The 15,868-nt window shown below is 44.3% G+C and overlaps 1 protein-coding gene across 2 annotated transcripts; it reads right to left on the bottom strand.

Moving 5' to 3' along the window:
* Positions 1–1,824: 1,824 nt before the first annotated feature.
* LOC109881122 (G-protein coupled receptor 4-like) lies at positions 1,825–14,608 on the bottom strand. Of its 2 annotated transcripts, XM_020473277.2 has the most exons (3): positions 14,246–14,608; positions 10,970–11,063; positions 1,825–6,523 (listed from the first exon to the last, which is right to left on the bottom strand). In XM_020473277.2, exon 3 carries the CDS (start codon positions 6,480–6,482, stop codon positions 5,490–5,492), a length of 993 nt encoding a protein of 330 aa, XP_020328866.1. In that variant the 5' UTR covers positions 6,483–6,523; positions 10,970–11,063; positions 14,246–14,608; the 3' UTR covers positions 1,825–5,489. The 2 variants fall into 2 exon arrangements, with proteins under 2 accessions (XP_020328866.1, XP_020328864.1); XM_020473275.2 differs by lacking the exon at positions 10,970–11,063.
* Between the last annotated feature and the right edge of the window lie 1,260 nt (positions 14,609–15,868).

The following is a 15,868-nucleotide window of genomic DNA, read 5'->3' on the forward strand; positions in this document are numbered from 1 at the left end:
TCACCTACCAACCAGTAAGAATTCCAGCTCTCACAGACCTGTTTGTTTTTCTTTAAGAAGCCTGTTCTCCACTCATTACCTGTATTAACTGCACCTGTTTGAACTTGTTACCTGTATAAAAGACACCTGTCCACACACTCAATCAAACAGATTCCAACCTCTCCACAATGGCCAGGACCAGAGATCTGTGGAAGGACATCAGGGATAAAATTGTAGACCTGCACAAGGCTGGGATGGGCTACAGGACAATAGGCAAGCAGCTTGGTGAGAAGGCAACAACTGTTGGTGCAATTATTAGAAAATGGAAGAAGTTCAAGATGACGGTCAATCACCCTCAGTCTGGGGCTCCATGCAAGATCTCACCTCGTGGGGCATCAATGATCATGAGGAAGGTGAGGGATCAGCCCAGAACTACACAGCAGGACCTGGTCAATGACCTGAAGAGAGCTGGGACCACAGTCTCAAAGAAAACCATTAGTAACACACTACGCCGTCATGGATTAAAATCCTGCAGTGCACGCAAGGTCCCCCTGCTCAAGCCAGCGCATGTCCAGGCCCGTCTGAAGTTTGCCAATGACCATCTGGATGATCCAGAGGAGGAATGGGAGAAGGTCATGTGGTCTGATGAGACAAAAATATAGCTGTTTGGTCTAAACTCCACTCGCCTTGTTTGGAGGAAGAAGGATGAGTACAACCCCAAGAACACCATCCCAACCGTGAAGCATGGAGGTGGAAACATCATTCTTTGGGGATGCTTTTCTGCAATGGGGACAAGATGACTGCACCGTATTGAGGGGAGGATGGATGGGGCCATGTATCGTGAGATCTTGGCCAACAACCTCCTTCCCTCTGTAAGAGCATTAAAGATGGGTCGTGGCTGGGTCTTCCAGCATGACAACGACCCGAAACACACAGCCAGGGCAACTAAGGAGTGGCTCCGTAAGAAGCATCTCAAGTTCCTGGAGTGGCCTAGCCAGTCTCCAGACCTGAACCCAATAGAAAATCTTTGGCGGGAGCTGAAAGTACCTATTGCCCAGCGACAGCCCCAAAACCTGAAGGATCTGGAGAAGGTCTGTATGGAGGAGTGGGCCAAAATCCCTGCTGCAGTGTGTGCAAACTTGGTCAAGAACTACAGGAAACGTATGATCTTTGTAATTGCAAACGAAAGTTTCTGTGCCAAACATTAAGTTCTGCTTTTCTGATGTATCAAATACTTATGTCATGCACTAAAATGCAAATGAATTACTTAAAATTCATACAATGTGATTTTCTTGATTTTCTTTGTTTTAGATTCCGTCTCTCACAGTTGAAGTGTAACTATGATAAAAATTACAGACCTCTACATGCTTTGTAAGTAGGAAAACCTGCAAAATCGGCAGTGTATCAAATACTTGTTTTCCCCACTGTACATATGAGATGTGTAATGTAGGGTATGTAAACATAAAAGTGGCATTGTTTAAAGTGGCTAGTGATACATTTTTACATCAATTTTTCCATTATTAAAGTGGCTGGAGTTGAGCATCTGTAAAAGTTTGAGTGCTTTTGGTGACAAGATGAATTTCTTCAGCCTCCGGAGGTTGAAGAGGCCCTGCTGCGCCTTCTTCACCACGCTGTCTGTGTGGGTGGGCCAATTCAATTTGTCCGTGATGTGTACGCCGAGGAACTTAAAACTTACTAACCTCTCCGCTACTGTCCCATCGATGTGGATAGTGGGGTGCTCCCTCTGCTGTTTCCTGAAGTCCACAATCATCTCCTTTGCTTCACAATCGTTAATTGCCACCCCCCCCCCAGAAGTGAAACAGTAAATTAAAAACCTTCGCAAGATCATTTTACTTCTGCGTAGCCCAGAAAGGGTTAGTCACATATTCATTTATTAGCATCATTTTACATCTATCACAGGTTGAAAACTCCATTCATCTAGGCCATTTGTGCTTGAGTGCTAGAGAGCTGCATTAATAGATTATAAAATAACATTATATTGCTACAGTTCATGCATAATTTAGCACATTGCTTTCACAAATGGTACACATGGAAGTAAGGGTTTAGGTAATCTAATATTCTTCCATAATTTGATGAGATCTATCAAGGACCCTTAGACAGAGAAAATTGGTTTTCAATGAGGCACTGCCTTTATAAAGATCCTAGATTTACATGTTGTGTTCACAAACAAACTCACTTTTGCAACATACATAATTCATGAGTAGTTTCCCGGGCGCAGCGTAACAAACAGAGCAGGCAGAAACCCGGACCACTCCCGTGGCTTTTAGAGAAGTAGGACCTAGTCTACCATCTTGAATTAGTTGTATTTCTGAAGAATGAAGAACAATCTCCAAAATGAGCACTGTCTGCATATCTTTCCTTGGCATCATGTTCAACAAGGCTCTGGCACTAAGACAGACCAATAGTCATTCAGTGAGGTAAAGAGAGGAAATTACAATGGAAATTACAGTTTTTTTTATAGCTATGTGAAAGTACCTTATCGTTATCTCTAAGAGAGGGGGGGGGGCTTCCTTCTGTAAACAGGCTGTCCCCAGCCCTCATGAAACCAATTCAATATGACAGATAAATCTGTGCTTTTCAGTGCGTCTCATTTCAAGAGTTTATTCCCTGTGAGCAGCTCAGAATCAGAGCAAGCATTCACGTCGTACACAACTGGTCTCACCAGTAAAATGCCAACCACTCAGCCTGCTACAGTATCGACGGGCACGGTGGGAGCTTTATTGACAAGCAGCATGCTATCATGTGAATCATTGAACACCATTCCACACATAGCAAGATTATTGAACCCTCCTTTTGGCGACAAAGAATGTGGCGGCCGATTGTGTTCCAAAACCATTTGAGTCTGGACCGTGTCTGGAACCTGATCGTTCCTGTCAGATTTAGTTAATCATCTTCTCTTCTCAGCTCTTATCATCTGATCAGCGCTGAGCAGATATAACAAACGTCATTTCATCCATGCAAAGACCGTTATATTGGATTGTGGTAAGTGATTCCATTACAAACTTTCCTTCTCACCGCTGGTTATTGGATTTGCTTCATGAGACATACCTATTGGCTAATGTCCGTTTTCTTCCAAATCATCAAGCAGAGCCGACATGACCTTGCTTTGGGAGCGATGTTCAAATAAACGCTCTGAAAGCAGTGGATAATTGTCCATCCCTCTCCGTAACTGCAGCAACAGAGACGTAACATCGCTGGCCGTTTTAATTATGGCCTGTGGGGCGGTCTGCTGATTATGGACTGTTTTAATTACGGCTCATTTTACGTTATGTTAGATGTCAGCGAGGCCGGATTCGCGCCGTGCTCTCTGTCAGCCATAGCGTCTCCCGAGTCTTCTGTTCAGCTTTCCTCATCAGCACCAGAGAGCTCTTTTCCAGAATGTAAGGATCAAAGGGACCGCCACTAGGATAGGAACCATGAGCCCGACAAATACCCCACCCCCCCCAACCCCCACCTGGGAACAGAGGGACTACAGTATGTCCCATCCCCACAGCTGCATCAATCAATCAATCAAACTTATTTATAAAGCCCTTCTTACTTCAGCTGATGTCAAAGTGCTGTACAGAAACCCAGTCTAAAACCACAAACAGCAAGCGATGCAGGTGTAGAAGCACAGTGGCTCGGAAAAACTCCCTAGGAAGGCTAAAACCTAGGAAGATACCTAGAGAGGAACCAGGCTATGAGGGGTGGCCAGTCCTTTTCTGGATGTAGCCGCAGGCAGAACAGTTGAAAATTGAGCAGCAGCATGGCCAGGTGGACTGGGGACAGCAAGGAGTCATCAGGCCAGGTAGTCCTGACGCATGGTCCTAGGGCTCAGGCCCTCAGAGAGAGAGAAAGAAACAAAGAGAGAGAGAAAGAAAGAGGGAAAAAGAAAGAGAGAGAATTAGAGAGAGCATACTTACATTCACACAGGACATCAGTTAAGACAGGAGAAATACTCCAGATATAACAGGCTGACCCTAGCCCCCGACACAAACTACTGCAGCATAAATACTGGAGGCTGAGACATTAGGGGTCGGGAGACACTGTGGCCCCGTACGACGATACCCCCGGACGGGGCCAAACAGGTAGGATATAACCCCACCCACTTTGCCAAAGCACAGACCCCACACCACTAGAGGGATATCTTCAACCACCAATTTACCATCCTGAGACAAGGCCGAGTATAGCCCACGAAGATCTCCGCCACGGCACAACCCGAGGGGGTGGGCGCCAACCGACATAAATCAGCATCACACTCCGTAATTAAAGCGACGGTCTACAGTGACCTCTCATGTTCAGAGCATTTGTTAAAGAGCTGTATTGACTAAGTGTCTAAATTGATGAGGCAGTTCATTGTTTTCCAGCGCTTGGATTTTTTTAAATTTTTTATATTTTACCTTGATGGACTGAGAGGGGAACTGATTTGTCCGATAATGGAATTGTACATGGAAACGTAAGAACAAATGCACATTTGGGTAGCTTCCTTTTATGTTTATTGGGTGAACATTTGTACGACATGTCTTCAATGTCCAGTAATGTATTTTCTTTGATTTCAACGCCAGTATTGTTTATGACGTAGATTTAGTTTGGGATATACAGTATATATATATATATATAATTGACAAATGTTCTTCTGATTCATGTCAGTCCACAAACAGGCAAATTAGAACAAGAAGGTTCATTTGTAAACCAAGCACATGTCAATAAAAACCCGTGGCAGGCCTGAAGAGAGTCGAGGGCCCTTCAAGCGGAGCAATCCTGTAACATAAAGCCAGAACAGACAGACTTTGAAAGGATTTTCCTTACCAATGAGGACAGGCGTTTTAATAGAAAGCTCCAATTCAGAAACACAATACCCATCCTCATCACCAAGCGGAATGTTCAGAAAAACTTCACAATGGCTTTTCTTTGAACATTTTAAAAAGACAACCTGATTGACTGATTGTCCATGGAAGTGGGTTGATATGAAAGAATAATGTTATTGAAGTCACACAGAACAAACATGCCGTCCTTTTTACAATGTGCACGGAAGGGATTTATTGCAATAGACGAAGGGCGTAAATACAACACACACGCTCACAGTTACACGTCATTTGATTACAATAAAACTAACTGTATTCAGTTACGTTACCAGCAAAGATATTCTAGTCAGATTACCGACAACATGATTATTTAGACTACTTTTAAATTCAGACACCTTATGACAACATTCTGTTTTCTCAATGACATTCAATTCAGCATTGGAAAAAGCATCAGTTTGTTCCACCTGGGTGAGTCAGAGACCACTATGATGACATACCAAATGCTTAGAATGGATCCTTTTTTGTCTTCTTCTAATGCCTCTTAAAGGGAAGGCAATCCAAAAGTAACAGAGTGAGTTCTGGGTAATCCAAAAGTTACGTTACTAATTACAATTTTGGACAGGCAACTAGTAACTAATGGATTACATTTAGAAAGTAACCTACCCAACCCTCCACACAAACACACAGTATGTAATCAGTATGTAATCAGATCATATGTGTGTTCCATGGTTCAGTGGAGAGGGGACTTTCTCTCTCCCTCTGACCCTGTCTGTTCCCACAGAAGCACAGTCTCATGTCCTCCCTCACCCCGTTACTGACCAGCACATACAGCACTGGGTCCACCACACTGTTCAGGCTGGACAGGGCCAGCGTGCACGAGAAAGGGAAGTGCATTTTCTGCTCAAACTGACAGTACATCTTTTCGTCCATGTGGTAGTAGGCCAGGGAGCGGGTCAGCAGGAGGAGGTGGTAGGGGGCGAAGCACACAGAGAAAATCCCAATCACCCCGAAGGACAGCAGCCGTACCTTCCTCTTAGCCTGCTCCCCCAGCCCCTCGCTCTGCTTCACCTGGCCCATGATCCTCCAGTAACACAGCCCCAGCACCAGCAGGGGCAGCAGGAAGCCGATGCCCACCCGCAGCAGGTTGAACAGGGCCACGGGCTGCGGCATGGGGTAGGTCTCGTAGCAGCGGTCCTGCGTGTCATCGTGGGCGTCCTGCAGGTTGTCCTTGAACAGCACCAGGCCGTGTCCGGACATGACAGTCACGCACACGACCAGACAAAGCACCCAGGCGTAGCGCACGCTGCGGAAGGCTTTGGTCCTCAGGGGGTAGGTGACGGCCAGGCAGCGGTCCACAGAGATGCAGCACAGCAGGTAGATGCTAAGGTACATGTTGGAGTAGTAGAAGAAGCCGGCCACGCTGCAGGAGAGGCTGCCCAGGCTCCAGTGGTGGTCCCGGTGGTAGTAGTTGATCCAGAGAGGCATGGTAAAGATATAGAGTAGGTCAGACAGGGACAGGTTGAGCAGGAATACCCCCAGGGTGTTCTGGCTGCGGACCTGCTGGACGATGGGGCCAAGGGTCAATAGGTTAAAGGCCAAGCCCAGGATAAAGGCCAGGATGTAGATGCCCATCAGGAAGTCACTGATAGGGCTATTAGAGATGGTCACGCAAGTCAAGTTGAAGTTTGTTTTATCCATCTGTTTCTCTATCTTTGTTCAGGTCCAAACTGGAGTAGTTCCTGAAAACACAAACAAATCAAAATCAAATGTGCTGCATACAACAGGTGTAGACCTTACAGTGAAATGCTTACTTATGAGCCCCAACCAACAATGCAGTTTTTTAAAGTAAAATAACAATAGCGAGGTATATACAGGGGGGGTACCGGTACTGATTCAATGTCCGGAGGCACCGGTTAGTTGAGGTAATATGTACATGTTGGTAGAGTTATTAAAGGGACTATGCATAGATGGTAACAACAGAGATTAGCAGTGGTGTAAAAGAGGGGGGCGGGGGCAATGCAAATAGTCTGGGTAGCCATTTGATTAGGTGTCTTATGGCTTGGGGGTAGAAGCTGTTTAGAAGCCTCTTGGACCTAGACTTGATGCTCCGGTACCGCTTGACGTGTGGTAGCAGAGAGAACAGTCTATGACTAGGGCGGCTGGAGTTTTTGACCATTTTTAGGGCCTTCCTCTGACACCGCCTGGTATAGAGGTCCTGGATGGCAGGAAGCTTGGCCCCAGTGATGTACTGGGCCGTTCACATTACCCTCTGTAGTGCCTTGCGGTCGGAGGCCGAGCAGTTGCCATACCAGGCAGTGATGCAACCCGTCAGGATGCTCTCGATGGTGCAGCTGTAGAACCTTTTGAGGATCTGAGGACCCATGCTAAATCTTTTCAGTCTCCTGAGGGGGAATAGGTTTTGTCGTGCCCTCTTCACGACTGTCTTGGTGTGCTTGGAACATGTTAGTTTGCTGGTGATGTGGACACCAAGGAACTAGAAGCTCTCAACCTGCTCCACTGCAGCCCCGTCGATAAGAATGGGGGCATGCTCGGCCCTCTTTTTCATGTAGTCCACAATCATCTCCTTTGTCTTGACCATTTTGAGGGAGAGGTTGTCCTGGCACCACACGGCCAGGTCTCTGACCTCCTCCCTATAGGCTGTCTCGTCGTTGTCGGTGATCAGGCTTACCACTGTTGTGTCATCAGCAAATTTAATGACGGTGTTGGAGTCGTGCCTGGCGGTGCAGTCAAGAGTGAACAGGGAGTATAGGAGCGGACTGAGCACGCACCCCTGAGGGGCCCCTGTTTTAAGGATCAGCGTGGCGGATGTGTTGTTACCTACCCTTACCACCTGGGGGCGGCCGGTCCAGAAGTCCAGGATCCAGCTGCAGAGGGAGGTGTTTACTCCCAGGGTCCTTAGCTTATTTTTGAGCTTTGAGGGAACACTATGGTGTTGAACGCTAAGCTGTAGTCAATGAATAGCATTCTCACATAGGTGTTCCTTTTGTCCAGGTGGGAAAGGGCAGTGTGGAGTGCATTAGAGATTGCATCATCTGTGGATCTGTTTGGGCGGTATGCAAATTGGAGTGGGTCTAGGGTTTCTGGGATAATGGTGTTAATGTGAGCCATGATCAGCCTTTCAAAGCGCTTCATGGCTCCAGATGTGAGGACTACTGACCCGTAGCAATTTAGGCAGGTTACCTTAGTGTTCTTGGGCACAGGCACAATGTGTTCTTGATCAGAAAAGCTTGATTATCACCTGTGTTACAAAATCAGGTTTCGGGAGTCTTTGCCATTTAAAAAAACAAACATTTATTTAACCAGGAAAGTTGTATTTACACACAGTCTTGAGTCATACATGAGACTAGTCTGTCTTTCCTAGATCTTCCTGTAGTCTCATTTAGTAGAATGTTACTCACATAGGGCTCTACTCAATCCGCATTGCGGAAGTTCAGCTTTAAAGCTTGATTGAAATGTAAAATTTTGGCAGGAGACTGCATTCACCGTAAACACTGCATATGTCGGCTCATTCGGAAATGACCTTCACATTTCTATCGCGGAATCTGTAACACTTCAGCTTTACAGATTGAATAGAGCCCATAAAGTGTAATCACAGAGACACATCCAGTGCATTCGGACATTTTTCAGACCCCTTCACATTTTGATATGTTACAGCCTATTTTCCCTTTATCAATCTGCACACAATACCACATAATGACAACGCAAAATACATTTACAGTATTCAGAGCCTTTCTCAGTACTTTGTTGAAGCACCTTCAGCAGCGATAACAGCCTTGAGTCTTTTTTGGGTGTGACGCTACAAGCTTGGCACACCATGTATTAGGGGAGTTTCTCCTATTCTTCTCTGCAGATCTTCTCAAGCCCTGCCAGGATGGATGGGTAATATCGCAGCACAGCTATTTTCCGGTCTCGCCAGAGATGTTTGATCGAGTTCAAGTCCGGGCACTGACTGGGCCACTCAAGGACATTCAGAGACTTGTCCCAAAGCCACTCCTGCGTTGTCTTGGCTGTGTGATGAGGGTTGTTGTCCTGTTGGAAGGTGAACTTTCCCCCCAGTCTGCGATCCTGTGCGCTCCGGAGCAAGTTTTCATCAAGGATCTCTCTGTACTTTGCTCCGTTCGTCTGTCCCTCGATCCTGACAAGTCTCCCACATCCCCACAGCATGCTTCACCGTAGGGATGGTATTGGCCAGGTGATGAGCGTTGCCTGGTTTCCTCCAGGCGTCTCGCTTGGCATTCAGGCCAGAGTTCAATCTTGGTTTCATCAGACCAGAGATTCTTCTTTCTCATGGACTGAGAGCCCTTTAGGTATCTTTTGGTAAACTCCAAGCGGGCTGTGTTGTGTCTTTTACTGAGGAGTGGCTTCCGTCTGGCCACTCTACTATAAAGGCCTGTTTGGTGGAGTGCGGCAGAGATGGTTGTCCTTTTGGAAGGTTCACCCATCTCCACGAAGGAACTCTGGAGCTTTGTCACAGTGACCAACGGATTTTGTGTCACATCCCTGACCCAAGGCCCTTCTCCACTGGTTGCTCAATTTGGCCAGGATGCCAGCTCTATGAAGAGTCTTGGTGGTTCCAAAATTCTTCCATTTAAGAATTATGGAGGCCAATGTGTTCTTGGGGACCTTCAATGCTGCTGGTATTTTTTGGTACCCTTCCCCAGATCTATACCTCGACACAATCCTCTAAGGACAATTCCTTAGACCTCATGGCTTGGTTTTTGCTCTGACATGCACTGTCAACTGTGGGACCTTATATAGACAGGTGTGTGCCCTTTCCAAATCATGTCCAATCAATTGAATTTACCACAAGTGGACTCCAATCAAGTTGTAGAAACATCTCAAGGATGATCAATGGACACAGAATGCAGCTAAGCTCAATTTGGACTCTCATAGCAAAGGGTCTGAATACTTATGGAAGTAAGGTATTTCTGTTTCTTTTGCAAACATTTCTAAAAACCTGTTTTCACTTTGTCATTATGGGGTATTGTGTGTAGATTGATGAGGAAAAAACGTATTTAAATCAATTTTAGAATAAGTCTGAAACACAATGTGGAAAAAGTGAAGGGGTCTGAATATATAGCATATATATATATAGCACATATGAGTTGAACTCATCCCTCAAAAGATGGCATCCTCTTACTCACAATCATTACTCACAATCATTTTTTATTTTTTATATCCCAGTATCCAGCTCATCACACTTTGCTCCAACCCATTTCATTGACAAAATTGTTTGTGTGTGAAAAAGATTTTAAAAAACCTTTGGCTATCCACTCTGACACAGTCAGAAATGTAACATACTATTTGAGCTTGATAATGGGCTCTGGATGGAAAATATGAGTGGGCCTCTGAGGTTTAGTCATGGTCTCACAAATATCGATTTGAGCCTTATTGCAGTGGAACTGGCTAACTCCAAATTGCCTGTGAAACCATCTCTCCACTTTTAAATACTTTGTGTGAAAAGCCTCACCAATTTCAAGATTTGTGACCTTCTATATTGTCTGACCCCCTCTGTGTATGATAGCAGTTACTGTCATTGGCTCCCTCCTCCGAACGGGTTTAAATTACCTTATGTTAATGCCGCTGTCCAGTAAATTGCATCAACATTTTCCATGGTTATTGTTCTGCATGGTTTCAAACTGGCTGACTATCTGCCACGGCACAGGTTGTGATTCGCGGGAGAGCATTTGCACTTCATCGTGACGTTCAATGTGCCCGAGCCAGGCCCTGGGATTGGATTAACCAGATATTTTGGAGGCAATAAGACTGACAGCAGGACAGTACGTAGCTTTAATGTTTATTTAAATACTTTAGTGAAATGCAAGGAAGGACATAGTTCTAAATAAGGTCACAGGGGTGCTACGGTCATAGCGGGAAGAAAATATGTCCCGCGGCAGTAACTTTATCAATCAATTGGTGATGACATTTTCGGACTGGTACTACACACTGATAATCAGATCTACGTTTCTGTGCTCGCTTGCTCCTGAAACAGACATGCAAGTCTGACGATCACATGAAACAAACATCACTGTTCCAATGTAAATCCCAATTAGGTTGTGGGAAACGTGGCAGCCATTCATAAGATGGACATCGATGTTCCTTTCGATACCACATACACACCAACGTGTGTTTTCAGATGATTAGTAGGGCAATCGCATAATTACCTTCTCAGCTCTCTGATGGACTAATACAAAGTCTTCTTTTGAATTATTGCACTAAAAAGGTGTTGATTGGCTCGAATTGGAGAAAAGCCAAGTTCTGAAAGATAAAATAGGAAATTGTTTTAAAAATTTTTATAAAAAATTTAAATGATGGGGCTGAGAAGATGATGTTGCTATGTTTCCATCCTCATCCCACACTCAGGCTTTGTTGGTTGTCAGTGTGCAGAAACAGAAGGCCCTTAATGGTATAAGTGGATGATAATACATTGGCATGAATTGGCATGTGATGTAAATGTGCTCTAAGGTATATAATTAGTATGTCATCCAGACTGATCAAGCACTCGTTCCTATTCCGTGGGTTAATGCTCATGATATGGATCTTAAAGGGTAATTCTATGGTTGATCCACAGATCTGTCATTAATCTAAGTTCTCACCATGTGGATAACGGCAAATAGCCTACCTAAGGTAGGCATTTTGCAGCCAATAAGAATGAGCGTTGACTATGTGACGATCTGCACATTTTCCTTTGTATTATTACCACGGTGAATTGGGCAACCTGAACACTGTACTTTGGTTTGTTGAAAGATGACGGACCATAACGTGCAAATCATTAATCAGAGCATTCTGCTATGCTGGTGCAATCTACTATCTAGTCAGGCCATTTGGCCTCCAATAATCACTGTGTAATTTAGAAACATCTTTCACTTTCAGAGACATTGATGGAATAATCTTTGCGTTAGTTGAACATTTTGCGCCCGTGACAACTTTCATTAGAAAAAGTGAAAAGGCTGAACGTAGGTGTCGGTGGCATACGGATAGCTTGAGTTGTGAGTAACCGTGGTATTCCCCTCTTACTAACAAGCCCCTCTTAGTAACAAGGAAATAAAGAACGGTCTGGTCTAGATTACTAATGTTCCGTTGACTCTTAACCAAAAATAAATTCATAACTGCTGATACAAATCTTTCCAAATGCTGCCACGGCACCACATATATAATGCTGTATCTATGTGGCCACCGTGGGTGCGTTCTTGATAACTGCGCTATTGTGCTTACCCTTTGCTCGAACACAGACTCATTTCCTCTTTCTTAAAAAAAAAAACCCCAACTCTGTTTATACTTTTTTTTTTTTTTTACGAATGTGCTTACAGAATAGTCGGACATTTACATACACTTAGGTTGGAGTCATTAAAACTAGTTTTTCAACCACTTGACAAATATATTTTTAACAAAGTTAAGTTTTGGCAACCCGGTTAGGACATCTATTGTGTGCATGAAGCAAGCAAGTTTACAGACAGATTACTTCACTTATAATTCACTATATCACAATTCCAGTAGGTCAGAAGTTTACATACACTTGACTGTGCCTTTAAACAGCTTGGAAAGTTACAGAAGATTATGTCATGGCTTTAGAAGCTTATGATAGGCTAATTGACACCATTTGAGTCAATTGGATGTGTACCTGTGGATGTATTTCAAGGCCATACCTTCAAACTCAGTGGCTCTTTGCTTGACATCATGGGAAAATCCCCCCCCAAAAAATCTGCCAAGACCTCAGAAAATAATTGTAGACCTCCACGAGTCTGGTTCGTCCTTGGGAGCAATTTCCAAACGCCTTAAGTTACCATGTTTATCTGTACAAACAGTAGTAAGCAAATAGAAAGAAAGAAAATGATGTGGATATATTGAAGCAACATCTCAAGACATCAGTTAAGTTAAAGCTTGGTCGCAAATGGGTCTTCCAAATGAACAATGACCCCAAACATACTTCCAAAGTTGTGGAAAAATGGCTCAAGGACAACAAAGTCAAGGTATTGGAGTGGCCATCACAAAGCCCCGACATCAATCCTAGAGAACATTTGTGGGCAGAACTGAAAAAGCATGTGCGGGCAAGGAGGCCCACAAACCGGACTCAGTTTACACCAGCTCTGTCAGGAGGAATGGGCCGAAATTCACCCAATTTATTGCGTGAATCTTGTGGACGGCTACCCAAAATATTTGACACAAGATAAACAATTTAAAGGCAATGCTACCAAATACTAATTGACTGTATGTTAACTTCTGACCCACTGGGAATGTGATGAAAGGAATAAAAGTTTAAATAAATACTTTTCTCTACTATTATTCTGACGTTTCACATTCTTAAAATAAAGTGGTGATCCTAACTGACCTAAGACAGGAGTTTTACTCTGATTAAATGTCATTAATTGTGAAAAACTGAGTTTAAATGTATTTGGCTAAGGTGTATGTAAACTTCAGACTTCAACTGTACATTCCAGTACATTACTGGAGAACACTGTAGGTCTACTTTCCCAGGCAAGATTTGTTCTCTCATGTTTGACCTGAAGAATGCACTTGTTAAGCTATCTGTCCTGTCTGATTAATAAAGCATCATGAATATTCGTGTAGCAGGCTACCCTTCATAAGTCTGCAACTCTACATGTTACTTGCCTTGCGTTCTCTCCCACAGGATTCTCTGTCTGTCAGATTTGCACACCATCTTGGTTAACTCCCTGAGATTGTGGGTTTAGTTTAGTCCTTGTGTTGTCCGTATTCTCTTAACGTCAAATGAACCTTGCTTAGCAATTAGAAGAGTCCATTTGACTGACACTACATGTAATATCTACCCACTGAAGCCATCCTGACTAGCCCTCTCCAGACCGCTTCTATTGTGGATTTCACTCCATTACATCTGTCCAGTAGTATATTAATGTTCTTTTAGCCAAACGCACAGGGAGGGGACTCAGATGTACAGTGACAGCTAGACGAAAGATCTCCCAAAGCGTAACTCGTTTACATCCTTGAAAATGTCCACTTTTGTTCTCAATCAGCAGACAGTCCTCCACAGTTCTCAGAATCAACCCTCTGTTTTGCCCTTTAAGCACCTGTGGGAGCAATTAGCATGTTTTCGAACATTGAATCAGTCACTGGCTACATTCCCAGACCTCTATAGTCTAATCATTGAGTAAGACTGACTCACACTGCTACAGGTTTCCTTTTACCACTGTCATCCTGGGGCCAGAGCAACAGGGGAGGGGGGGGGGGGGGTTATTTTAGAACGGAATTCAAATGTATCTTGTCAGCGCAATGTTTAGGGAGCGTAGACGTGCATCTGTGAAGAGATTGAACTGAGACCTCAAGGACTCTCAATCAATTTGAGACAATATGTGTATGTCTTATCTTCTAAAACATAGTGATACTCTGTGTACTAACTTCCAGAGAATGTCTGATCTCCATCCGAAAGGAAAAAGTTGACAAAAGTGCTATCATCAAGACCTCACCTGTCAGTTGTGGGACTCAGCGTGTTGTCGACAATGGTTCTCCAAAGTGGGTCAAGAACTTCTGTCTCCTTCAGTAACCCTCAGGCACAGGAGATGTCCATTCAGACAGCCTGAGGGGAGGCTTCAGAACCTTTGAGTTACTGCCAGACCAGAGTCCCACATGACGACAGGAAGAGAGCTGTGACCACTCCGGTTAGAAGCACTCTGATGAGAGAAGACAACCGACAGACTGATGGTTTTCAACCCAGTACACGTCCTTTCCTCTGTGATGGGGAAATGCCAACCATTAGCAGTCAGTCCACTCACTGAAGTCAAGATGTCAGACAGACAGCCAATGCACGAGAGAGACACGGAGAGAGAATAAGTCAGACACGAGAGGGGAAGTGATGTTTAGGGGAGGAGGGAGTTTCCTTCAGCATACACGTGCATTTGAGAAGTAATTACTTCAGGGCGGGGGGGGTAGACACTTCTCACACACTAACTCCCCAGCAACCCCTAGATGGATCGTTCAGACTGAAACTTACAACTTGACAGGCAGTCAGGCTGATCACAATGGTCGTTTCCTCCACAAGAGACCACAAAGAGAGCAATCCGCAGTAACCGATATTATAGACACACAGGCAATGTGAGTCAATAACACAATAGAGCAAAATTATCTTTAGATGTGACTAATGGGCTATTCCTGTTGGCATAGAAATCTGATACACATGTCAACCTGGACTGAAACCATCAGTGAAAATTCTAAAATGATTCATCACGGGTCAGGTCGTCTCTAACGTCATCTCCATACCAGAAGTAAATCACATCCGGAGATTACATGACTTGGACGGCATCTGCCTATTAATTAACAGAGGAGGGAAATATGTGTATCACAGTCACAATTCAACTGGGAATGGGAAACGAATATCCTTTATAAACAGACCTGCCCTACACTCCGTGTTAATATTTATCATCCCATCTTTGCATTTTGTCTTGTAATAGCTCTCTCAATATGCACTTGAGGTTGAATGCTTCACAGCAGTTTCCGAAGTGATTTTTTGTTGTTGTTGTTGAATGAACGTTGCTGCAGGGAAATGTACAGGAAGGCATGAAGGTATGTGGGTAAATGAGCAGATCGTCTACAATTGTCAGTGGTGATAAGTTTCAGAGATGCGGTCAGAAATTAGAAGTTGGGAGTTGGAGAGGAAAATCTGTCCGGAAAGTGAGGATGTGTTGTGCTCAACAGGGAGATGGAGAGACGAAACGAGAGACAGAGCCGTCCTATGTGTTGGCAATTTACGGGGGGTGGCAAAGCCGGACATGGCATGGACCCCCTAGACATACCCCCCAGTTTTGTTTCCCCATAAACATAACAAATGGTTTATGATTTTTGCCAATGCAGAGTTGTCGGGCCTGCCAGTAGCACAGACCCGGGATAGAGGCTATGTTGGGTACGGGCTCATGATCTGAGGAGGGTGATGTAATCATGTAATGTTTAGTAGTTAAAATCCCAAAATGCATTGTGATTGGGCACCTAGCCATTCATTGTCATAAGGTACCATCTTCATTACCTTAATTTAGGAAACTCATTGGATTCCACCCAGGGCAGGGTAAAATTGACCGTTTTAATAGGCTAGCTAGTAG

This window comes from Oncorhynchus kisutch, linkage group LG18, assembly GCF_002021735.2.
Source record: "Oncorhynchus kisutch isolate 150728-3 linkage group LG18, Okis_V2, whole genome shotgun sequence".
NCBI classification, from domain to species: Eukaryota; Metazoa; Chordata; class Actinopteri; order Salmoniformes; family Salmonidae; genus Oncorhynchus; species Oncorhynchus kisutch.

Bases quoted from the DNA above. Each gene is read 5' to 3' on its own strand.
- LOC109881122 (XM_020473275.2), bottom strand. From the start codon at position 6,482: ATGGATAAAACAAACTTCAACTTGACTTGCGTGACCATCTCTAATAGC.